Consider the following 24,417-nt stretch of genomic DNA (forward strand, 5'->3'; position numbering starts at 1 on the left):
TTTACAGCTTGTCTACATTGATCACTCTCTTTTCCTAAAGGTTTTAAGTATGCCTGGAAAGGAGTATGGCTTCTAGGAATATAGTGTGTATTGCTGCGATTTCCATGCCTTTTAGTACAGAAGAATGTGCTTTTCAGCACAAATAGCCTGGAACACTCTTCAAAATGAGCAATCAATTCTATGGTTAAAACCAATTTTGCCTGACGCCCAGCTTTCCCACAAAAAAGTAAGGAGACAGCTGCAAGGTGATATGCTGAGAAATCTCCTTTTCTAGGGAATACACCCTGAGCATTACAGGTTTCTCACAAGGCTATACAATTCATTCATAACCCTTTTGCCAAGAGCTGTGCATTGAATGAAACCCCTGAACAGTTAATGAGACTTGCCTGCTATTGTCTTGGTGGACACTAATGGTGTTCAACTATTCCCTTTCATTAAAAATCTTGAGTGTATGGTTTACAGTCAAGTCTGAGATGTAGCAACTTACCTGCAAAAATTCAAGGACAGGTCATAACTAAAAAAAACAAATTCAGAAGAATTTGGTCATGAGGTCTGTTCACATTTTATTTTAAAATAGTGGGCTGTAAATTAATTACCAAAATTACATGGTAGTACTGAGGTTTTCTGGTCCTTCACACGAGAACAAAATGAACAGGTACAAGGCTGAGGTTTCTCACTGGAGTAATTATTGTGTTTGGTGTAATGGGCACAGTGAGAGTCCTTGACAGAGGTGGCATTACTGGCAGTTCTCTTCTCTTGGCATAAGAAGTTGCTGACCTCACTGAACAAAAGTAAATGTAGCTGGGATTTAGAAGGCCTTGTACATTAACAGGATAAGCAGTGCCAAGCCATGGACTTTGGAAAATTACTCTTATCCCAGAACAAGGGTTTTATTATGAGCTTTCAGCTTCATTGTCTCCACATGTTTTTGAATCCTTTCTCCAAGCTCATTGTTTTGGGGTTGAAAATGTCCATCTGGATAGTTGTGCAGGTCTCTGCAAGAAATTTTAAAACATCATTTGTATTTATAATAACCAGGGAAACTACTTAGGAATGCTGAAAAATCCAAAGAAAGAGACATACAATTTCTTTTTTTTTTATAATGAACGCAGAGGCAATTCCATTACTTATGCAGAACCGGAAAAGCAGTGAAACTGTGGAAAGAACACTCACTCCTGGTTTGGCCAGTTAGGAAAGTTAACCATCTGAGAGGTAAACACAAACTGAGTTTTACATTTTATCCACGAAGGAACACATGCTGTAATTGCCAGAACAAGAGCAGCCACATGAAAAACTGATTTGCCTTAAGGATAAAATGCTGAAACTGGGATAGAGGAGCAGTACATCCTCTGTCATCTATTAAATACCACCCCATCAATAACAACAAAGAACCTGCCAGTCACAACATAAAGGATTGAGACTTCACTGTTTGCTAAGAAATTTTTGTTTCCCTCTTTACAGAGCCAAAATAATAGGGAAGATTTCAACAAGTAAGTATCAATACCCAGAGTTGTTTAATATAGAAAAGTATTCTCATTTTTGATGAAAACATCTAAAACTTCACAGAGAAAGAATCTTACGATTATAAAACTACTTACCCAGGAGAAGCATCATCCAGCACTGTATTACTGTGGAAGAAAAAGGTCACTCTTTAGTTACACAAGCTGTCCCAAATCCCCATGTTCTGACAAGCAGTGTCATAAAACGTAAAGAACAGCACTGACTATGACACACCTACATTTTTACAGCGAATTATCTTCAATCAATGCTGTAGCAATCACAATACAGCAATCAGTGTTTTGTCAGAGACCTCACAACACACAGCACTGGTTTTAAGTTTAATGGCTGCCAGTTACACGGGATTTCAATGTCAATCAAATTATTTCACTCTAAAATTAAAGGAGATATTCTTGATGGCTCTGAAAGTTTCAGGTTATTATGCTCATCCTGACATCCAAGCCATATCACGACCATTTTAAAGAGGGGACAACTGTTGGACAGAAAGATTAATTCACTTGCTCCAAGTCCCACAAGGTATTTGTGAAAACACAGGGTCAGAACTCAGCACTTTCTCCTACGTTGCTCTGCAATCACTTATCATACCCATACTACCTGCTGCAATGTGTGTTGGGGCAGTGTGACGGCACAGCAAATGTGACCTACTCCTAGGAAAAAAATAAGTAAAAAGCACCATGCCAAGGGGAAACTCTAAGGCCTCTTTCCTCTGCCAACATTAATAAATATCTAACCAAATGGGTCACCGAAAAGTCACTGGTCCAAGAATGTTGAATATCTCTGAGAAGGCAAGAAAACCACCTCAAGTGTTAAATCATATTGATATTACCAAAATAAGAGACATGCAAGCCAATGTGCCACATTCACAGCTGCTTTCTGAAGTAAAATCCAGAGATTGCATTTGCAGTGCAAATTTGTTCAGAAGTATCAGATCTACATCCCACTTGTGATGGAGCCCCTAGAGCATCTCAGTATGACTTTCTATGCAATTCTGAAGGGGATGCTTGACTTCAGATTCCTTCCTATTCCTCTCTCCTAATTTAAAATTATACCTACCTTTCTTCTTTTGCTGATTCCTCTTCGTCTTCTTCTGTGAGTGCCTGACCAATCTGTGGAAATTCAGCTCTCACCATTTCTGGAGTAAGAATCATTTCAAACTCAGCCTCATCTGTCTCACTAAAAATTAGTAAAGATGACAAACAATTGACCTTTATCCTTTTAAAAGTATTTTTTAGCCAACAAAAACAAAGGTATGTTTTATGCAAGAGGGACTTTGTGCTTTTGCCTTTGAGGATCCCTCGAGACACATTTACACCCATCCACACAAGTGGTTAACACGCAGTCGATCACAACATGTACAGAATAGAGGAGAAACTTACTGATCAATCATGTTCTCCTTGTCTCTCTCAGGTAAGTCAGACAGCACTGGTGGTACATCTCTTGGAAGCATATCCAAACTGTAAGGATCCCTGTGATGGAAATGGTAATGCTAATGGTATTAATGCAGTTACTCTACACTAAACATTTATATTTTGAAGCTTCACAGTAGTTACGGTTACAATAAAGATGAGGTACTTTTAGATATTCCTGGAAAATTTGAGTACACTAGAAACTGTTGTGATACAAGGGAATGTGAGCCTGAGAGATGTTGGCCACCACTGGGTACAAGTGTCCATACAATAAAGGTTTTACTGTTCATACTCCTGCAGGACAGACAGAGTTTGTACCTCCCAGGGTCTGCTAGGACTGAGACAACAAGCTTCCAGGAGAGATGTTATTGAAAGCACAGACTGGAACTCTCCTTCCCGGGCTAGGCATTTCCTCTAATGATATTTTTCTTAACCCACCCTTCAAGGAGTTCAGTAGGAGTTTTCCCTGTTGGTTTTGGATTTCTGAGCAGCAATTTATTACACCCATAGGCCCACTTTCATCAGTGGGACTAGTAACTGGTCAGTATACTTACAGGCAACAGAAAGTGGTGCCGGGTAGAAGCACTGTATATTCAAGTTCTTTCTTACCTAGGTGCTGTATTTGTCAACGTGGGAATGTTAGAAAAAGTGGAATACGCCAATGGTGAGAATTTCCTCCATTCCATTACTCCAGAAATCACTTCCTGAAATGACAAGTGCTACAGAAATCAGACCTCTAATACATGTTTGCAGGGCAGAGCATCTCACTTCTTGGCTGAGAATTGAATCTGGAGAGCTAAATCCTTCCATCATTGTAAGTACATTGTGAAAGTACAATAGACAGCGAAAAGACAGAAGGAGCAAAGAAACACTTTGGGATAAATAAGAGACATGGATAAAGCCTATCAAGAATTATTAGAACTAGTTATTCTGACCCATGTCATATTCATGACCATATTTAGGTGCATGCATAATTTATATTTCAAAATGTTTTCTATTTAGGATGACTTCATCTTCCTTTTTTATTCCTTAGAGCAAGTTCTCAGCAAGAACATACCCAAGCCAGGTACTCATACAATAAACCCAAAAGGCCATACCTTGTGATGCAGAAATTTCCTTTGTGTGATTGGAATACTGGATCCTTTGGGACATTCCTTGGTAAAGGTGTATTTTGGATGAGGACAAAGATGATATTCAATATTTGATTCACAATAGGGCAATGGAAGTAAATATGGAACTAATCCTGGAGCGGGGTTCTAAAAACAATGAAGAGATTATTTTAATAAATTGTTCTGAGCACCATAAAGAATTAAATTACTGAAAATTCATTTCTTAAAATTAGTGTAGTGTCCCCAGATTCACAGCCTTCTCTCATTGTGACTGTTTGTTTGGTGTGATCCTTCATTTCCTGTCCCTTCCCGTCATCCTATAACCTGTCTGGTTCATTCATGCTCTGTGCTGTCTAAAATACAGCAATTTAGCTGTTGTCTCGAAGTTTGGGAGAAAAAGCTATTGCCTAATTATTCTAAAATCCATTGCTACTTCTCTGAACAGTTCAGAAACCAAAAAGGGAAACTGGACTCACTGTGATGGAAGCTAGTGAGCTTTTTGCCATCAATTTCCCTGCACTAGCCTCTGTTTCCGGATAAAGCCTAATGCTGAGTAGTGTGGAATCAGGCTGTGCCTGGCTCTTATGATATGACAGAGGGATGAAAGAGATGCAGAGAAGATCTCATCAGAAAGTCCACTGGAGTCCTGGCTGCAGGCAGTGAGGACAAGTCTACACCATATATGTTATGCCAAGATTACCAGACCAGCACAGTGGGCTCTGGGCCATTGCAGCTAAGAAATGCTCAGAGACAGAGCCATCCAAGCCAGGCACAGTGCCACGCTGGCTGGGAGATCTGCCTGCACCCACACACCGCACTGCACTGAGATCTACAGCTGCCTCTGCCTGCTCAGAGACACCTTGGGCACCTCCAGGTTGAGCTGCACTGTGTGGGAAACACCTTCCGCAGCTGGTGCCAAGTAGCACAATCTACACAACAAGCAAGTAACAGAAAGTCCTCCCACGCACAGCATGTGGTGGGGATTTTTTGAATCTCTGTGCCTAATAATTTGGAATTGTGCCTTGGGATGCTCTGAGAACTATTAGAAACTATAAGGCAGCAGGATGCAATGTGAGGAGAGTTTGACTTCACTTTTCTGTTTAACCAAGGATCAGACAGAACTGTAGTCCCCCAGCTGAACAGCAGGAAAAGACTGTCCTACCTATCTGGGCAAGAGCAGGAGGTTATAGAAGGACTGAGATGCCAAGATCATGGCTTTTCCTCTGGCATCCAAATGGCGAAACAAATGGAGAAAAAGGAAGGGGCTCCATGGTGTTTCAGGGATCTCTGTGATCACTCACCATTTGTGGAGTGTCAGACTGGAAGGGTCTCCAGTTCTCTGCTTTCACTGGCAATTTTGCCTTATCATCCCTTCCCCAAACTGATCAAAACCCATCCTAAAATGAAAAGTTGCCTCTCTCAGTGGGATGAGCTCCGTGACTCCTATCTACCAGAGCTTGCATAACAAAGGATTACTCTCACTCTGGATAGTTTTATATACCAATCTGAGTAAGAAAATTGCCCATCAATTCCACATGAGGCCGTTGATGAAACAAACACACTTTCCTTCCTTTCCTAGGTTCTTTGTGGAAGTCAACATCTACTTACAAAGATGCGAAGTGGGTTGCTCTCTGCAGGGTAGACTAAAGCTCGGGGAGGAACCAGTTTTAAGAGGCTGATATCTCTTTCTGCTACTTTTTCTGGGGATGGTTTGTAAAAATCCTCTTCTGAGTATGGTTGGTAAAAATCCTCTCCTGGGGATGGTTTGTAAAAATCTTCTCCTGGGGATGGTTTGTGAAAATCCTCTCCTGGGGATGGTTTGTGAAAGTCTGTCCTCTGGAAGACCAGGTCAAGCTGCCCCTCAGCAGAAGGAGCTACTTGAATCAATTCATCCTTGAAAAACACAGACATCAAAGGTTTTCAGAATGTAGTAAGCTTTTCAGTATAAAATGCTGAGACAAAATTAATCAAATTATTGTACAACTGTAGGGTTGGAGTGACTTCAGCAAAGTGTGTATTTGAGGTGATTTGTTACCTGGGCTCCCTCCCTCAGTGGCCGGGAAAGTTCTCGAGGTTTGTAACTTGTGGCTGCATAGTGTGTACAGAAAGGTTGATACTTCATAATGTTGGAATGCTGAGGAACCTAAGTGCAAAGAAAAAAGATGTGCTGCAGGACATGACAATAATCACTGTTGGTTAACTCACAGAAGGAATGGAACATTCCGGCTGTATCACGGACACGTCACATCTCTGGGGTAAAGGATACTTGGATCACCACTCTGGAACATGGTACATGACCAAAACTTTGAGAAGGCATAATTCATCAGGACAAGCTGAATGAGGGCATAAGAGAATATTTTCATTCTTGCTTTTCTGTGAAAGATAATGGATTTAAGAGTTTCTTGATCAAATATTCTGAACTTAATGGGGTGCGAAAGGCTGTGTGAGTAATGGGTGTAACACTGACAGGTGAAGCAATGTGTAGTAAGGGGAAAAGATGCCACAAGAAAGTTTCCAGACTTGTCACATGACCTGAATAAAAAGAAAGTGTACTTTGACCCAAAATCTGCATGGATTTGAACCTAAGGAATTATATTTCCTTTGATGGGATGCAGAATTTGATCTTTTGCTATTCAAAAATTGGAGAGAAATGGGTTTAGAATTCAGGAGAAAAAAGTTTCTATATTCATAAAATTGAAAAAAAAAATTAAATATTTCAAGAAGGAGATGTTTGCACTTCCTATGAAGGAACTAAGCATGCAGAACTGGATGCCAGATAAACAGAAGACTTCTATTATTTTCTAAAAGAAAGGACATTTTTATTATGTCACTTTTATAAAACTCTAGAACCAAAGAAAAAACTGTGTGGTGTGCAGGGCTCACAGCATCCTCATTCACAGAAGGACTTTGATGTTTGAGATATAATAGTTTCAGCTGAGGTGACTCATCTCTCTGTCTAGAGAGAGGGGATTATGACTATAAGCTTGTTACTTATGGAAACAGGTGAGATGTTTTTAATACAAGCATGCTAATCACACAGCTGTACAAAGCATTTTTACTGGGCTGTACAGAGGTCACTGAATCAGGCAGAAAACATCTAACTGGACTGGTGGAAGAGAGAAACATGATACAGCTGAGGGAGCTGTGCTAACTCACCTTCAAGTCATAATAAGGAAGAATATGTCTGACTGCCATATCCACAGATCCAACAGGAACTAGGCCAAGAGCATCAGGTGCCTGAAAGAAAACAGTATTTAAAAACCAGGAATATGGTGGGCATTTTGTTTTGCACTGGCAGCAATCCATCAGCACAGCTAATTGAAAACATATGGAAATAATTATGCAAACATTTATTTCATACCATTTGATATTTCTGCTGTTCTTTCTTGGACTTTGGGATTTCAGTTATTTTTTTCTTTCTTTTCTTCTGAAAAATCATGGATGTTAACTAACTCTGAACATTAATGTATTGCTCAGAATTGTAGAATGCAAAGATTTTTTTTTTACTGTTTTCAGCAGTACCCTTAATAAATAGCAAGTCCTGAATTAATCTGTCAGAACCAGTCATGCTGTGAAATTTTAATAAAGGTAGTACCATGCCAATATCTTCAACAAAATCCTATCTTGAGTGTTGACCAACATTTTACTTACTATACCTACCAAATCATCATTTTGTTCATGGGAACTGCAAAAGGGGAATTCAAAAGGCGATATAAGATCTTCAGATATGCTGGAAGAAAGGTCCTTACATTCTTCACTCTTCTTTGATTTGCTGAAACTCCTGGTTTCTGTCATTAATGGAAATATATTAAAGTTTTAAAGTATTAAAAATATTAAAGTTTCATAATTTATCTTAATACACTGTTTCAAAAATAGAATCAAGCCACAAAATGTATTTAACATCTTCCTAAAACAGGATGTGTCTAGTAATTTTAATATTAAAAAGTAAAGTAATACTTCCTAAAGGCTTTAAATGTCACATCTACAAGATATGAAGCATGATACCTTGACCAGCAGACAGATCTAATTTACCCTTTCCTGAGAGGACATTACAGCCCACTCATTCCAGCTTGGTTCTCTATCTCCTTCTGCTCATCAAGGAAGAGATAAGTCAGAGGTCTCTCTTACACTAAGTGCCATTACACCTTCTATTTGCAGCATCCATGCAACTCCTGCATACTGGGAATTAAATGTGCCTATTTGCAAAAGCAGGAAAAGGCCCAATACGGAAAGATGTATCTCAGCAGTTGTCAAATTGTGTGTGGGAGTGGGAGATAAGACATAAAAATTCTTTTCTGTCCCCCCATATACCCAACTATGACTCCCATCCAAGGCCAGTTTCCTTCTATGACTGTTAAGCAACAAGTGAGTTTTCCAGGCCAGCATTTGCAATTCAGTATAAAGAAAAGTGATTGATTAAAAGCACTTACATGAGAAAGAGATGAGGAAAAAACCTGAACCCAGTACTGGCCATGTATCTCATGGTTCCTACTGCCTCATTTTGCCTGAGTTCAGACATCCTGCCTTCATCACATTCCGGAGTCTTTCCCCCTTCCATCTCACATGCATTGAGTTCCTCTTATCCTGTGTCTCTGACTCTTGGGCTCTGCCTGATCTGTTCATCTGCCTATTTCTCGTATAGTCCTGTCTGCCCTTCCATTCTTCCTCGGGCTATACGTAGAAGGGTTTGGGATAGAAGGGATCTCTCAAGATCACCTAGTCCAACCCTCCTGCCGGGGCAGGGACATCTATCTCTAGATCAGGTTGTCTGAAACCCCATCCAACCTGACATTGAACACTTCCATGGATGGAGAATTCACAGCTTCTGCCCTGTTATTAGGTAGACAAGGTGCCTAAGAAGAGTTAATCACATTTTTTAAATCTACGAAATAATATGTATGAAAAATAGATGTATTTTGACTACAGCTGTTTCTACCTTTTAGCAGGGCTGCTGCGATAGGACAAGGGATAATGCTTTGGAACTAAAAGAAGGTAGTTTCAGACAAGATATAAGGAATAAGTTTTTTTGCAACAAGGGTGATAATACACTGGCACAGGTTGCCCAAAGAGGTAGTGGATGCCCCATCCCTGAAAACATTAAAGGTCAGGTTGGACAGGGCTCTGAGCAACCTGATCTAGTTGAAGATGTCCTTGCTCATTGCAGGTGAGTTGAACTAGATGACCTTTAAAGGTCCCTCCCAATCCAAATCACTTTATGATTCTACCTTGTCACACTTCTCTTTTTCTCTGGAAGACTCCTTTGTAAAGACTCTGTCTGTATGTTTATATGTAATGAACCTGGCACACTGCAGCACAACCTGAATTATCACAGCCCACAGTCAAAATATCAAACTGTTCTTCTAATCCTTACCAGACACAGACCCTTCCTCCTGAGCTCTGGCCTCGCTGGTCAGTCCACGGAACAGAAGCAGTAAACGATTCAGCCGAGCCTGAATCAAAATCTGAGAGAATGATTTTTAAATTTAATATTAAGTTGAAGACTGAGATTTACAGCCATAGAAATATATTGTGTGTTTTAAAACTGTATTTATTCTACAGAGCTCACTCAGACATCTCTGTTTTAGAATATAGTTTTCTGTTCAGGAGGGAGAAAATGGGAAAGAGAGATGTAGAATGGATCTCAACTCTACAATGACATTACACAACAAATACAGTTAAAACCTTAATTTAGCCTTACAGGTTAATCAGACTGTTTTTTTGTCTAGGTCCTAATCCTTCAGCTGGTTTATTGGCATACACAGATTTAACAATGAGTGAACAGTCAGTTGATCAAGGCCATATTTATATTTGTGGCTCTGAGAACAAGGAGAGTAAGTAGCAACCTGCACTGTGTAATTTGCCCATGTATCACAGGATAACAATGAAGAGCTCTAGGTTTTAATACCAAAAGGGGCTATTTAAAGCAAATTATCTTACAGGAAAGAGCATTTCATTTCAAGACCTCAATATTCTGAATAGATTGGAGAATATCCAAACTGGACACTAGGAGAGCAGGACATTTCTATCTTGCTTGCTACATTGAGATTTACTGGAGAAACAGCAGTGGAGATGCAAGTTAATATTTAAACCCAATGAAATAAGTGATTTAACTGATTAGTCTTTAGCTTCCAGGTCTATACCTCCCTTATTTGAATTTATGCTCATTGTTTCCCATGTTCCCATCCCGCACCAGTGCAAGGATGCTCCATCATCAGTAACTTCCTCAGAGGTGTTGGAAGGTGCTGCTCTCTGCCTCTACTTTCCCTCTCCAGATTGTCTCCTTACAGAGTGAGTGTTCCAGACCCCCCAGTGGCTCTACACTGAACTCACTCCAGCTTATTGATGTCTGTCTTGTACCAAGTGCCCAAAACTGGGCACAGTGTTCTATATACCTTTTGAAATTTTCTCTTTTTTGTGCAGAAGTATTTTTTACTTTAAAAAAAAAATTCATCTGCATTTATTTAGTCTCAATTTCAATATGAAGCACTAGCTGAATACAAAACTTATTTCATATCTTTATTTCCTGTTGAGGTAGGGCCATATTTATCAAACTATCAAATCCCTAGCTAGCTGTGAACACTCCTTATGTGCCTGTTTGCATGTTCTCTTGTGCTATTTCCAAGGCATCATGCCACCACACTGCATTCTGTTTGTTCACTTTACCTTGTATGCTGCTTGTTGGAATTTCCTGAACATCCTCCTTCTGTTGTCCCAGGGGTCATTACGGAGCAAGTCAAATGTGGGTTGGACACTCGGATGCTGCATGGCATTTTTTTTTAAGGAAACAGAAAAAAAAAAGGACAACCCCTTTTACAACTGGATAAGGGACAAATTTCCTTCAGCCCAAGCCATTCCTCAGCCTGCATCCATATGTTATTCCTAAATACCGAAATTAAGTCAAGTGAAAGTATTTGCAGTATTGGCATTTAACCAGAAGCCTTCACTAAGGGGCTTAGTGGGAGGTAATCACCAAATACTTGCAGATGTGGTATGGGGAATGCAGAGGTAACATGGTCTGCATGGTCTGCATCCACACAAATGGCAGACACATACTATGATTTAACTGCACTACATGGGCAGTTGGACAGCAGAGAGAATGGACAGGGTCTCTACCAAATATAGACTTCGTCTTGCACAGATGTGAAGCTGGGGTAGCTGTAAGGACTCACACCAGGGGCCCAGCAAAACCAGTATCCCTTCTCCAGTAATGGCTGATAGCACATACTAAAGAAGAGTGAAAGATGCCACAGAGAAGGAGCAAAAAAATCCAAGTACCAGAAAGTTCCTGTCAACCTGACCTCCAGGTAAAGGTTGCAAATCTTATGATTTAAGCTTAACCTTACAATCAGGCATGAGAAAGCTTCTCCTGAGAGAAACAAGCATTATAAATCTCAGGTTAGGCCTGCAGATTTCCTCTTGACTCTCATATTAGATCAGAACATCAGAACATGAGCTGTGCAAGTAGCATTATGCTTGCCCTACCTAAAAGTAAAATGGGAATAAGGCACTGACACAGAAATAGGAACATTAGGAGGAAAAGTATTCAATGTCAAACATCTGTGGCTGTTTGGTAGCTTAGTAGGTGACAATAACATATAGCAGGCTATAATAATGTACGTACAAACCTGGCCAACATGCTGGGTAACACGTTTGAAAGAAACTTCTACTTCATTCCTTTGAAACTCTTGCTCTATGATAGGGTCTCCTCTTTGGATCTAATTTGTCACCAGAAAGAACAATCACATTAGCAGAAAGCATCCAGTGCATTCTTTCCTCCCTTACAATTAGCGAAACTCACAATGAAACGTTCTGGAGGTGCATTAATAAAACATAGACTTAATTCCCTTTTAGAGAGTGATTATTGCAACCCTCAAGCAAGTCACACAAAGTAAAATAATGTCTTTTTGGGTCTGAATTTCAATCAGATCTCTGTCCTAATGAAACATGGTTTGCATTGCATAACCAGAATCAGCACGTAAGGAAATAAATGCTTCTAAACAAAGTTAATATACATCAATTCAGTGATATAACAATCTCACAATTTAGATTTTTTTCTTACTCGCTTCCTCCCTTTTACTATTAAATAAAATGTTTGAATTAATTAATTGTGCCTAATTCATTGTATAAATCAAGCCTTTATCCTGTCTATAAATAATTTTACTCCTGCAAGCAGTTCCTTGGAAGTCAGTGGGATGTCAGAAGCTACTTGAATATCCAGGAGGCAGGATAAGAGGGACAAGCCCGACCTGTCTCTGAGAGCTGTGCCACATGGAAAAATATTTCCTGCCACCAAGTATTGCTTATTGTTGTTGTCACCTCTGTGGAAGATGACCTGCAGTCTGGAGTGACTGGAAGAAACCAAAGAGAGAGATGGTGAAGGTGCAGAACAACCGGATGAATTATCTCCCCATGGCTCTGTGTGGGAGTACTGACTGCATCTCTCTCTTTGACTGTGAGTCATTCAGGACATCAGCTCTTCAGAGAGGTACAATATAAACAGAAGTTTGGATGCAGCCACAGTGCTGACAGGATTGTGCTGGAATGTGGCACTGTGATGTGACTGGGTGCAAATCTGCTAGGTTGGGCAAAGATCTAGTTACCTTTCCATGAATAGCTTACTCTTCTCTCTGTCTACCTCCAAGATAAAACCACCTCAGAAACAGTGATATTCAGGCACAATAAAGATATAATTGCAGTAACAAGCACAGCTAGTACAGCTTTGCATTGATGTATGACGAAAAACTGCAGATGTAGAGAGCTTGCTACAATTCACTAGTGCACTGCATAATCTGAAAGTATAACTTCGGTTTTAAATTTACAGAAAAAACATCAAAGACTAACCTTGTATTGCTCTTCTTCCCTTTCTCGTCTTTCAATAATCTCTTTTTTAAATTCCTCAGAGACTGGATCTTCTCCCTTATGAACTTGCCTGCATTAATAGTGGAGGCAAGAAAAATGCTTTACTTAATGCATAGTTTGCTTTGTTTAAAGGCTAACAGACTCACTCTCCTCTTCCTAAGGTGCCTAGGTGTCCATGACATTCAGTGTAAGAGCAGATCTGTGGATTTCAAACAAAACCATGGTGTGCTTACACATCCAACTACGTTTTGCTTTACACCATTTGATGTATATAGAATTACAGAATCATTAAGCCTGGAAAAGACCTCTAAGATCACTGAGTCAAGCCACTAAACTAACACTGCCAGGTCCTCCACTAAACCATGTCTACATCTACCAGCACCACATCTACATGTTTTTGAACACTTTCAAGTGTAATTCTGTTCACTCCACTATTCACTTTAGTCTTGGTTTATTGACAACCCTGACAAAATCTTCCTGTGCTCTTAAGGGCGCAAGATGAGATGCCTGAGAAAAAGGTTGGGTGAACAAGGTTTTCAGCAGGTTTTTTTTTGAATGGAACCATAACACAATCAAAGACCTTATTGGATACTACTACAATGGATTACTACTGAGACTGCTCTTAGGCAGAAGAGAAAAAAATTAAATGAAACAACAGTAACTTAGCTGTAAAACAAGCCTTCTTGGGACAAGAAATGGCAATTATGTATTAGTGGATACTGCATACATCATTCACAGAGGCCTTAGTTAATAAATAAGTTAATAAATCCCAGTCTTGTTAATGTGGTTAACTAACACTTACCACTTTAGATGATTTGCTTCCTCTTCTTCAACATTTTTTTTGACTTTTAATTGAAATACAGCTTCCTTCATCTGTCTGGTTTTTACCCCTTCTCTGCCTTGGGAAAGGACTGCAGGAATATCAAAAAGCCATATCACACCTCAAACTAGATTGGATTTTTAATCGTGAAATCTACCCATCATGGTAACTGAACTCATTAATACATAAAGCTAAGGTGAGATTTCTCACAGAAACTACAGTCACATCACATCAGCAATTCTGAAGCAAAGCTCCTCATCAGAAAACTACAAATAATGCTAAGACCAAGTTTATGCTGCTTAATTACTTTACCTTCTTTTAAGTCCTTAATCTTCAATTTGCCTGGTTCCTGTATCAAAACAGTAGCTACAGCATACGGATTTGACAAGTCTGTGGGGAATCTGAGGTTCTGGTATTCAATTTCCTACGAGATATAAATTAATAGGAAGAAATAGAAACATGAAAGATTTCCAGCCCAGAAAAGTACTTGTAATTATTGTCTTTTCACACCTTTACCTTTTGAATAGGCTTCGATTGTGGTTGGCTGACTTGGTCTCTTCTCCACACCATGAGTTTTCCAGCAGACCCAGCTTTTTTTGCTGGATGACTTTGTTGTTTGTCAAAATGTTCTTTTCTAGATGTCAAAAGGACAAATATTGCTCTCACAAGTACTCTGTAAACAGCATATAGGTCTAGTACATGCATTTACACCCCCTTTAGATATAGAAAGAAACTGGACATTTCTCTCCCAAATAATGATTGGAACCAAACTTTTTAATGCTCAGTGTTCAAAAAAAAATTAAGTACAGCCCAAAAGGCCTCATTGCTCACAACCCCCTGCATTTGCAAGGCCTCAACAATAAAAATAATAAAGAGGAAGAACAACAGAAGCTGAGGATGCTCAATACTTCTTTAAGAACATGTAACTTCTTGTTATACTTGTTTTGGTAGTTTCACTTCTGAGTAAATGATGTAGCAGAGCAGGTACATGTATTAACAGCCAAATTACATTAATGCGTTTTAAGTCTCCAAAGATACAAATGCTTAAAACTATTACAGCAAAATGATATGAAATCCTATTACATAGGTATTTTTTGGAACTGGGCAAAGGAATTCAAAGATCAGTCAGCCACACATACATCAGACCCAGATGTGGTGTTGATGTTCCTGTGAATACACACACATAGGGTTTTGAGCGAAACTCTGAAATCCGTAACTGCATTGCCATTTGTGCTGTTCCATACTCAAGTGGGGAATATTTCACAGTTACTTTCACTTTTTCATTGCCTGGAATGATTCCTGTGATGAGAGGAGAAAAACAGTAAGAGTCCATATAACATGAGCCCGCTTACATTTGCTGAAACTGATTCTGGGCTACCTTTGTTTTTTAAACAATTTAATCTGGGAGTGGTTGGCAGTAGGCATGGAAAATATTTCAGATCTCAAAGTGTCTTTCAAGAACTATGTCCATTGCCAGATAATAGAAGATATTTTGCAATAGCAGGAAGATTTGACAGGAGGGCTGTAATGTTTCATACTGCTGTGAAAATGATTGCCTGTTTACATGTGGACATTCTTCACTTGCATCTGCTAGAGTTAAGTCTTCATCACTTTCTGCTTTCACGAGCAAAGCCTTATAAACATATTCCTCTGTGCTCTTCCAAGTTGGGGGACTCACCTGGATTTGATGCATCACTTATCTCTACTTGACCCTATTTCCTTACTACCTTTTGCATTATTTTCTCAACCACTTTAACCACTATTCATACCCCTAAACATTCAGTGCAATCCCAGGATACAGGGACTCCTCAACATTTCTGCAACAAGGAGCTTATTCTGCTCATCATAAAGACTAATTTCTCATCTCTTTCAAGTGACCTTTGTCTGTCTTTCTGCAACCTGTAAACCCCAGTTAGTTTCACTGGGGTGGGTTTGGGTTTTTCCTGTATGTGTATACAATTTGCTAGAGAATTTCACCCTTGAAGGTGAACTCTGTTGGTAGTGTTAGGTTTACCTTAGAAGTCTTTTCCAACCTAAATGATTATCTGATTCTCTGATTACTGATCTCTGAGCTCAGTGGTTTGAGAAGGAGCTGAAACGTTTTCGTACTTTTCAGATGGCCTTCAGTACCTCCTAGTTTCAGGTTACCAAAATTTCTGACTTAAGTTTTACTGGGTAGATATTCTTTTCTGGGATACTCTTCTGGGAAGACAAAGGCCAGATGGACTGTTTGGAACATCCCATATTTTGTCAGAAGTCTGTAGCTGGGCATTACCAAAAGAAATCTACGAGCCACTGATGGCTCTTTGCCATGAAGCTGCATGTGAGTGGCTGCATTTACCTGGAAAAACCCCGAGGCAAAGGTTTTTTCTGTACAGCACTGAATACACTGTCACAGGTAACTGCACTTAATAAATACAGATTTAGCATTTAGAATTTCAAAGAAGTTCAGTCTACCAAATGTTGGCTGGACAGTGAAGGCTCTGTGAGGCTGAATAATATCAATGTGAAATTCAAAATCTATTGGACAGCTGCACTGCAACGGGATAACATACTCCTTACTGAAAAGAGAGAAAGGAAGAATGAGATTAATGAAACTACAATTAAAAGCTGGGATATAATATTATACACAACATGCACTAAATTATCTGTGTTCAGAGGGGTGGGTTACTTATTAATGTAAAAATCATAATTCCTCACTGTTCCAAAACAGCAAAATATTTCAAATCTTTCACTTCCTGAGGAAACGAAAGCTAAATCTTGATCTGAAAACTGAACATTTTACATCTTGACTTACTTTCTCCTACCCATACAGAATCTGATTACGGAAAATTTTAAAAACCTACTTTTTTGAATTTATTTCTGTGTATCCTCAAATTCTTACAAAGTCTAATATCTAGCAAGTACAAACAATCCAGACTGGAGCAACAATGAGCACAGAACCACAAATCAGCCTTTTCCCATGGCCCTCCCTGTGAAAGATGATGAGAAAAGACTGTGCAGTCTTCAAAAGTGTTGAAAACTCCAACACATGACTGGGCTTTAACCACTGTAGAAATAATGATGCTGTGGCCTGATTTTCATAAAAGCCCTTTATGTCTCATGCAAGTTGTATGAAGAGTATTAGCACACATCTTTTCAAGCTGCTTTGTCTTTGTATGCATGTATTTTCACAGATCAAACTGAAAACACAAAAGCATTGGTGTAACACCATCCCTCATCCTGCAAATCAAGATCAATTTACCCAGGCTTACTCCTGGTTTTTATTAACTGCCTGACTGAAATCCTATCCTGTTGATTAGCAAAGAATGCACGTTATACACAATGTTCTTTTGGAAAGCACATTGAAATGCCTAAGGAAATAAGCAATGATAGCAAAGCCCTTTTTTCTCTGCCTTAATATGACCTGTTCATGAAGAAGTTGTAACAGTAAACTGGGCAGTGATTGTTTCAGTGTATAGTGGAGCTTGAACAGTAACCAAAGTGCCTTAAAACCAAGACAATTATGCCAGCCGTTGCCTGATGGACCTTCTACCTAAGGAGAATAATGGGTGGTAGAATATAGATTTTATCCTACAGTTATGGAATTAATAGGCAGTTTTTCCATTGACCTCACTGGCTATGGATTGAGCCCAGAGCCCCTTGGGTTCAGTATGGTACCAAGTATCTCAGAGAGTTTTCATTTTTAGGGAAGTTTTTAATAGCTTAATGATGAAAAATACTGGTAGAAAATTAAGGTTTGAAACGATGAGTTTTCTTTTCAAGAACTCTTCCAAATTCCCTCAGGAGTATCTCTGAGCATGCACCCCTGCTGTGTTAAAAAAAAATTCCCGTTATTTACAATTATATTTTATACTCTTTCTAATATCTTCTCTATATTCTGGGAATATGAAAATTCTGTATATTTCAGCACTAAAATGGAGCAAATAACCAGAATCACGTCATGCCTAGAGGCATCCAAAAAGTCAGGAGTTGTGTTCAGTCCTGTGAGAAAGCTGTAATAACAACAACTCCTGATGGATTCACTAGAGTTTAACAGATTAAAAGGGATTAGAAAAAACAAAAAGACACAAATATTCATTTGCAATGCTGGACTCAGCCTGTGAGTTGAAAGTAACTCATGAATTCTACTGAAATATGAATTGGCAAGGCACATACAAGGAAAATTCTGCCCACTAAGACAAAACCTAGCTAAGACCTTCAGTTCTTATAATTCACTCAAATCTTTACACTTACATAAATCTTTACACTAACAACCATGAATACAACTAATACAGCCAACATCCTGCAGAATTAAACCCTAATTTACAGGATCTGCCTTCTCCTTTTCCCCTTCCCAGTTCCTATCAACAGCTACTACCGATTACTTAGAGAGAACAGCCAGTGTAACACCCATGCAACAAGCAAAGTGAGATGAAGGCTATGCTATTCAGAGCTTCACATCAGATCACTTTAAATATTTTTAAACAGAAGAAGCAAATCTAATGACTGATCAGTGTCTGGACTAAGGTAAGCTATTTGCTAGCACTTAACACCTACCACACATTCATCTCCAGAACTTACACCAACCAAACCTTCATTTCCAGAACCCTTTATCTTGAATGGAAGATCCATTCATTTAAGACCTAATAATGCCAAAAAGACACAGCATTTGGGAGTGTAAAGATTACAAACAGCAGCCATATTGCTTCACCATATGATGAATGAGGTGAGTCAGCACCGCATTAGACTAACTGAAAATCCAGTTCCATCTTTACATGTTAACTTTGCACAGCATTTACTTTACTGAGAATGTGTACCTGAAACAGTTCATGTACAGAATTATTTTGAAGTCCAGATGGCAGATTACTTCCTTAAAGCTTCTAAGACATTAAGTTGTACAAATAGAGGAAAATGATATTTTTCTGGGTTTGGGCATTCCTCATGAAATGTGGACAAATGTCTGTCCTTAACTCACCTCTGACCAATTGATACATCCGACAGATTTATGAACGTTGGAAATTCTACAACATTCATAGCAGGATAAGCATGCATGGGAACAACTAAGTTATCATCTCCCTGCAAGCAAACAAACAAACAAACAAACAAATGGATGCAAATATTTATGTCTTACAATGAATAAATCATAGAACGATAGAAAGTTAAGGGTTGACAGGACCTTAAAGATCATTTAGTCCCAACCCCCTGCCATAGCCAGGGACACCTCCCACTAGACCAGGTTGCTCAAGGCCTTATCCAACCTGGCCTTAAACACAGCCAGGGTTGGGGCATCCACAACCTCTCTGGGCAACCCATGCCAGGGCCTCACCATCCTCGAAGTAATGAGGATCTAACCTAAATTGTCCCTCTCTCAGTTTGTATCCATTACTTTTTGTCCTACCACTACAGTTCCTAATGAACAGTCCCTCTCCAGCTTCCCTGAAGGCCCCCTTCAGATACTGGAAGGTTGCTATGAGGTCTCCATGCAACTTTCTTTTCTCCTGGCTGAACAGTCCTGTTTCTCAGCTTGTTATGGAAATAAAAAGTTTCTCTAGTAGTTGGCCAGTAAGTGGGCATAAAAGATCTTCAAGATTATCACTGTGTTTCTCCTCAGCATACATCTGTTTCCATACTTTATGCAACTCTCTCGAGCTCCTCTGAGCCTGCTCAGCTAAGACATTACATCAGTGTGGCACAAAAACTGGTCTACTGGCAAAGAATAGCAGAATAAGTAATATAATCTTACCCACAGCTCTGGGATGTTTACAGAGGAAAATTTTAGATGCTTAAAATTAAATACTCCAATCAAGACTTACTGGGAATAAATCCACGTGACTCTAGAATACTAACTATACCTTGTCATTGTGATTGTGTCTGAATAGTTGTTTCATTCCATCACAACTTTAACTATATTTTGTGATAAATCCTCACCTTGCAGTGAATCCGGATGCAGTCATAGTAATATCGCCACTCATCAGGACAAAAATCAACCGTCACCACATATGACAAACCAGGGACAAGCCGGTGCTAGAAATGGACCAAAACAAGATAAAAGGCACGTAAAAGCTGCTTACATGACACAAAACCTGTGCTGCATGCAAAGGGCAGTGTGAAAGCTTTCTGACACTTACTGCTTTGCTGTATTTGATCTGAAAATATGTTGTCTGGGGTGGTATTATGTGAAGGTTTATTGCATTGGCAGAAATATTTGTCAGCTTCTGTAGAACAAAAGAAAAACAAAACCACAAAGCACTTTAAATGTAAGAGGTCAATTGAGAACTGTACTTTTTGTAAAACTCTCCAAAGAAGTAATAATTTTTACTTTAATAGAAATAATTCTGAATATGCTCTGAATTTAAAAGAAAATTATGCAAACCTTACATCCTGCATTTTTATTCTTTGGAAACAAGTCACAATTCTTAACCAAGGAACAACAGTCTTGCTAAAAGAGATGCTTCTGTTGAATTGAATTCTGGTCCTGTTTTGCTTATGTGCAAGAGGAACAAAAAATGAAGCAATCTACTGACCATTTTTAGAGAGGTCTGAAACAACAGGAATCATGTAATACCCTGTGCTGGTTTAAAAGTTAACCAGCAAGGCAAAATGAACTCAATTCAAAAGAGAGATTTATAAGTCAGAATAACAATTTATTAAAATAATGCAATAAGTACAAGTATACAGACAGACAATTGGTTTTAACCCACAAAACCCAAATGTACAAACCCAGCACCCTGGGGTATGAACAAAAGTGGTGTACCTTGGCCCACCCCCCGAGTCCAAAGCAAAGGGAGAGGGAATAAACCTGCTGGTGGGAGAGCTGCTGCAGTCTGGTCAGAAGTGGTGATTGCAGTCCAGTCGAGGGTGGTGGTCTCAGCCTGGTTGGGAGCAGCGGTGGTCTGCTGTCTTCCTCTGGGTCCCACGAGAGAGAGCCAAGGCTCTGAAACTCCCAGTTATATACTCTCCAGTTCAGGCGGGAGTGCTCAGTCCCTCCCTCAGAGTAGGGAATTCCATAAAAGGGCATGTGGATGCTCAGTCCCTCTTATCAGAGCGGGGAATTCCATATAAGGATATCAGAGCGGGGAATTCCATAAAAGGGTACAGGAAGATCTTCCCACCTTGCAGGCTTCTACTGACAACAGTTTTTGGGAAATGGCATGGAGGCTATAGAATACACAGTTTTGGGTTACACCCATCCAGGGATGAATTGGTCCCAGCCGTTCTAACCAGGACATACCCCATGTTTTTGTTTTGGATTACAAAGCAACAAACCTTTGGATAGTGACAGTTCAGCCTGTAAAACCTCCTGCATCTTGTTTATTTTCATTATATCTGGAGAACCTGGTCCACCATAACTACCCAACCTCTGCCTCAACACATTTACCATATAAATAAAGAAGGCAGAAAAGGGAAAGCAGAGAGAAGAAATACCTAAACCATTCCCAAGGAAAGGTAATCAAACCTATGCACTGAGTTTCCTTCCTCAAAATAAATTGTTCTTGGCAGAAGGCCAGAGGTACTTTCAAAACTTTCCCACCAGTGAAGGTGCTTGCAGATGCAGTGACAGTCCAAGGGCATTTTGAAAACAAGCTTCTTATGGAGTTAAAACACGAAACTCTTCATTCATGATGTGCAAGTCAAATATCACTTACACTGCTTGCAGACACGGGAAACAGAGATGAAAACAGAGTGTAAAGGAGGGTGCTGCACACGGCGTGGCTGGTATTCGTCTGTTTTGTTACCGCAGGGCCACACATTCTAAATGCTGCTTTTTAGAGCACTCCACAGAGCAAAGGCCTCATGACCACAAGCAGTCAGCTCAGATTCTGCTGTCCTTTTATGAGACCCAAGAGGATCCCTGCTCTGACACTTACCAGTGTCTGTTGGTGATGTTTTCCAACTTCATACCCTCCATAGTGTAGCACAGCAGGCTCAGCCTGTACAACCTTGCTCCTCTGAAATGCTGAATAAATCTCTGTAGATCATAAAACAGGGAGAAAAGGAGACCAGGTGAACTACATATGATGATTGCTACTTATATGGATTAAGTCTATTTATGCTATACCCAATATATTATAGAGAAAAAAAATGAGACAGATTATTTCTCCTGTTAAGTAGGCATGAATTTTTAAAAACCCCAGCAGAGCCATGATCTTGGCATCATGGCTTCAACAAGCCATCCCAAAACTTCAGGGTCAGCCAGAATCAGTACAGCCACTAGTTCTTCCCTGACTACCTCTCCTATGGTGTGGGCTCACAAGAAGCTGCAACTTAAGCAACAGGATGGGAGTTTTGCCTGTGAGTTGCAAAAAAAAATAACAGCCAAGTGCCTCTTCTTAGGATTGCTCTGACTGGGGAACAGTCAGAGAGCAGAAACTTACTTGATTCCAGCAGGTGATTGGGGACAGCACGTCTTTTTTTAGGTTCCTCCACAAGGCTGCCCAAAAGGACACTCGGTATTTTCCTGAAGGTCTTCCTAGCAACAGTGATGTCTGTGGAGGTCGACTGAACTTCATCCATGTCAGGGCAGAAACGGGGTCTCAATGGCACTAAAAATCCTGAGTGCCTGGGGTCAAATGAAGACAACATAATGATCACAATGTCTTCCCTTGCCCTGGTAACATCTGCTGCCTGAAACTGCCTAAAAACATTCAGGAGAGGGAGTTATTTTTTTTCCCTGCTGAAGAGGATTACTCTGTGTGTGCCAAGTACAAGGAGAGAGAGATTCCAGGAAACCATGCTCTCACTGCAAGGCCTAGCACTTCAAGCATGTTCATCTGTTCTAAGGCTTACTGGGGACATTTTCCTTTCAGGTCCATGCAAAACATCTCTCTCTCCCTCCATGTCCCCCAGCACAGATGAGGAAACGAGGTACTTCTGATAATTCCACTATCCGAACTGATTTCTGCCAAGATGTTCTTCCAATCTCTCCTGGGTGTTTGGGTTGTTAACTTGCAGATTAAATTTAAATTTTTAAATATTAATATGAGGGATAAGAAAACTGGCATTTGAATTTTTTGTTTGGATAGCATCATCTGGGTTATTTGTTTAGTGAAGATAACTGTAAATCCAGAAAGCCATGGGCCTTACAGATCCTGTGTTAAGTATGCAGTTATCAGAACATAAACTTCTCTAACGGCAAGTGCAAACATGACATAATAAAGACACCAGACACAATCCATCCACCAGAATTTATCTTTGTAGATACAGTACACAGCCCTTGGCTCTGTATGAACTGCAGAACTGTGTGGAGAAAAAGAGAAGATACTTTTGGAACAAGTACTGAATTCAAAAGCCATGCTGGGTTTTTCAGCCCTCAAGCAGGCAGCACTCAACAGTTCCAAAGCTGAATAATTAGTCCACCTCCCCCATTACATTTTATCGTCTCATCTCTGGTATTTGTCTGGTTTTCTAGTCTGCTTTAGATCTTCCAGGCACAAGTTGAGAGTCGCTTCAAGCTCATAAAGTGCTGGTTTGATTTATGGGTTTTGTAGTATTAAATAATAAATAAGCAAGAAGCTTAAAATAACGTGCTACTGGCGCTCTGGCCTCGATAATATTTTCCACTCAATAGCTTCAAGCACTAGTTTTCCACTTGCAACAGAAAACGTGTAAGAGGAGCTGCATTGTTGTGCACAACAATAAATTTCTTCTGAGGTAGTGAGACCAACCAAACTTGGACAAAAGCATGCTAAAAAAAATTCTTTCCACTTGTGTTGTTCAGCTTTAATACATACGCCTGCCACCCTCCTTCTCTTGGTCAGTATTCCCCATCGGGAATGCTGGGTTTGGAAAGGTGCTGGCAGACTTATATTCTCAAAGGATTCCTGGTGTAACCTTATCGGTAATTTACAGAGATGCTGCCATCGTGGCTCACCAACTTCAACAATGCACTAAATGCTCTTCAAAGGGTTAAGAGAGGACAAAGCCTTACGGTGCTGGAATGTCTAACAGACCGATGTTCTTCAATTTTCCGGGATAGCTGCGTCTACCCTTAACGAGCCTTTTGTGTGTGTGTGTGAAGCCACCAACAGAAATGTGAAACCATGGGGGTCCATGGCTAAACTCACCCCAAACACCCTCAGACCAGGATATCGCCCTCCTCCTGCCAGTTCTTGGGCTTTCTAATCCCTTTCGTGTCTCGGAGCTGCTCGCACACCTCACCTCACCGAGGGACGCGGTGTAACTCCATTACAACCGCGTGAGGCTCGCAAAGCATCGCTGTAAAAACAGCACGTCCTGTACACACAGCACGTCCTGTACACACAGCACGTCCTGTACACACAGCACGTCCTGCACACACAGCCCCTCGGCCCCCGGCCCGAGGGAGCCCCGGCTAAGCCCGCTCGTCCCCCACAGCCCCCCGGCAGTCCCGGCTCAGCCCGGCCCGGCTCTGCCCTCACCGCGGCCCCGCGGCGGTCGCTCGGCAACGGGGCGGCCGCGCTGGGCCGTGACACTGCCGGCTGCTGTCCCCTCAGCGGCAGTTCAGCTGCCTCTGATGGCGAAAGGACAAAAACTTTTGGAAAAACAACTTCTTTTTTCTTTTTCTTTTTTTTTTTTTTTCTTTTCAACCTTCTTTCTCTCCTCCCCTCCGCCCCCCTTTTGTGTTCTCACTTTCGGTATTAAAGGGCCATGCCCTGAAAAATAATCCTGAAAAACCTTTTTTAATGTGGTGGTTTTCATACCACATATGAATTACTTTACTTTTCCCTGCATGGGCACAGGGAAA

The 24,417-nt window shown here is 40.3% G+C and overlaps 1 protein-coding gene across 4 annotated transcripts; it reads right to left on the reverse strand.

The window, feature by feature from the left end:
* Nucleotides 1-538: 538 nt before the first annotated feature.
* CFAP221 (cilia and flagella associated protein 221) lies at nt 539-24,094 on the reverse strand. Of its 4 annotated transcripts, none has more exons than XM_027679063.1 (26): nt 23,964-24,094; nt 23,853-23,909; nt 22,070-22,254; nt 21,563-21,663; nt 19,823-19,909; nt 19,623-19,718; nt 18,670-18,770; nt 16,170-16,273; nt 14,852-15,011; nt 14,223-14,346; nt 14,025-14,136; nt 13,695-13,803; nt 12,875-12,962; nt 11,659-11,748; nt 10,697-10,792; nt 9,405-9,495; nt 7,694-7,821; nt 7,190-7,270; nt 6,069-6,176; nt 5,642-5,926; nt 4,022-4,180; nt 3,534-3,628; nt 2,895-2,984; nt 2,572-2,691; nt 1,599-1,628; nt 539-995 (listed from the first exon to the last, which is right to left on the reverse strand). In XM_027679063.1, the coding sequence occupies exons 3-26, from the start codon at nt 22,206-22,208 to the stop codon at nt 872-874; spliced, it is 2,718 nt and encodes a 905-aa protein (XP_027534864.1). In that variant the 5' UTR covers nt 22,209-22,254; nt 23,853-23,909; nt 23,964-24,094; the 3' UTR covers nt 539-871. The 4 variants fall into 4 exon arrangements, with proteins under 4 accessions (XP_027534864.1, XP_027534863.1, XP_027534862.1 ...); XM_027679062.1 differs by lacking the exon at nt 23,964-24,094 and having other exon boundaries at nt 5,642-5,787; nt 5,842-5,926; nt 23,759-23,939; XM_027679061.1 differs by lacking the exon at nt 23,964-24,094 and having other exon boundaries at nt 14,229-14,346; nt 23,759-23,939.
* Nucleotides 24,095-24,417: the final 323 nt, after the last annotated feature.

Source organism: Neopelma chrysocephalum, unplaced genomic scaffold (assembly GCF_003984885.1).
Source record: "Neopelma chrysocephalum unplaced genomic scaffold, ASM398488v2 Primary Assembly neopelma1_44, whole genome shotgun sequence".
NCBI lineage: Eukaryota > Metazoa > Chordata > Aves > Passeriformes > Pipridae > Neopelma > Neopelma chrysocephalum.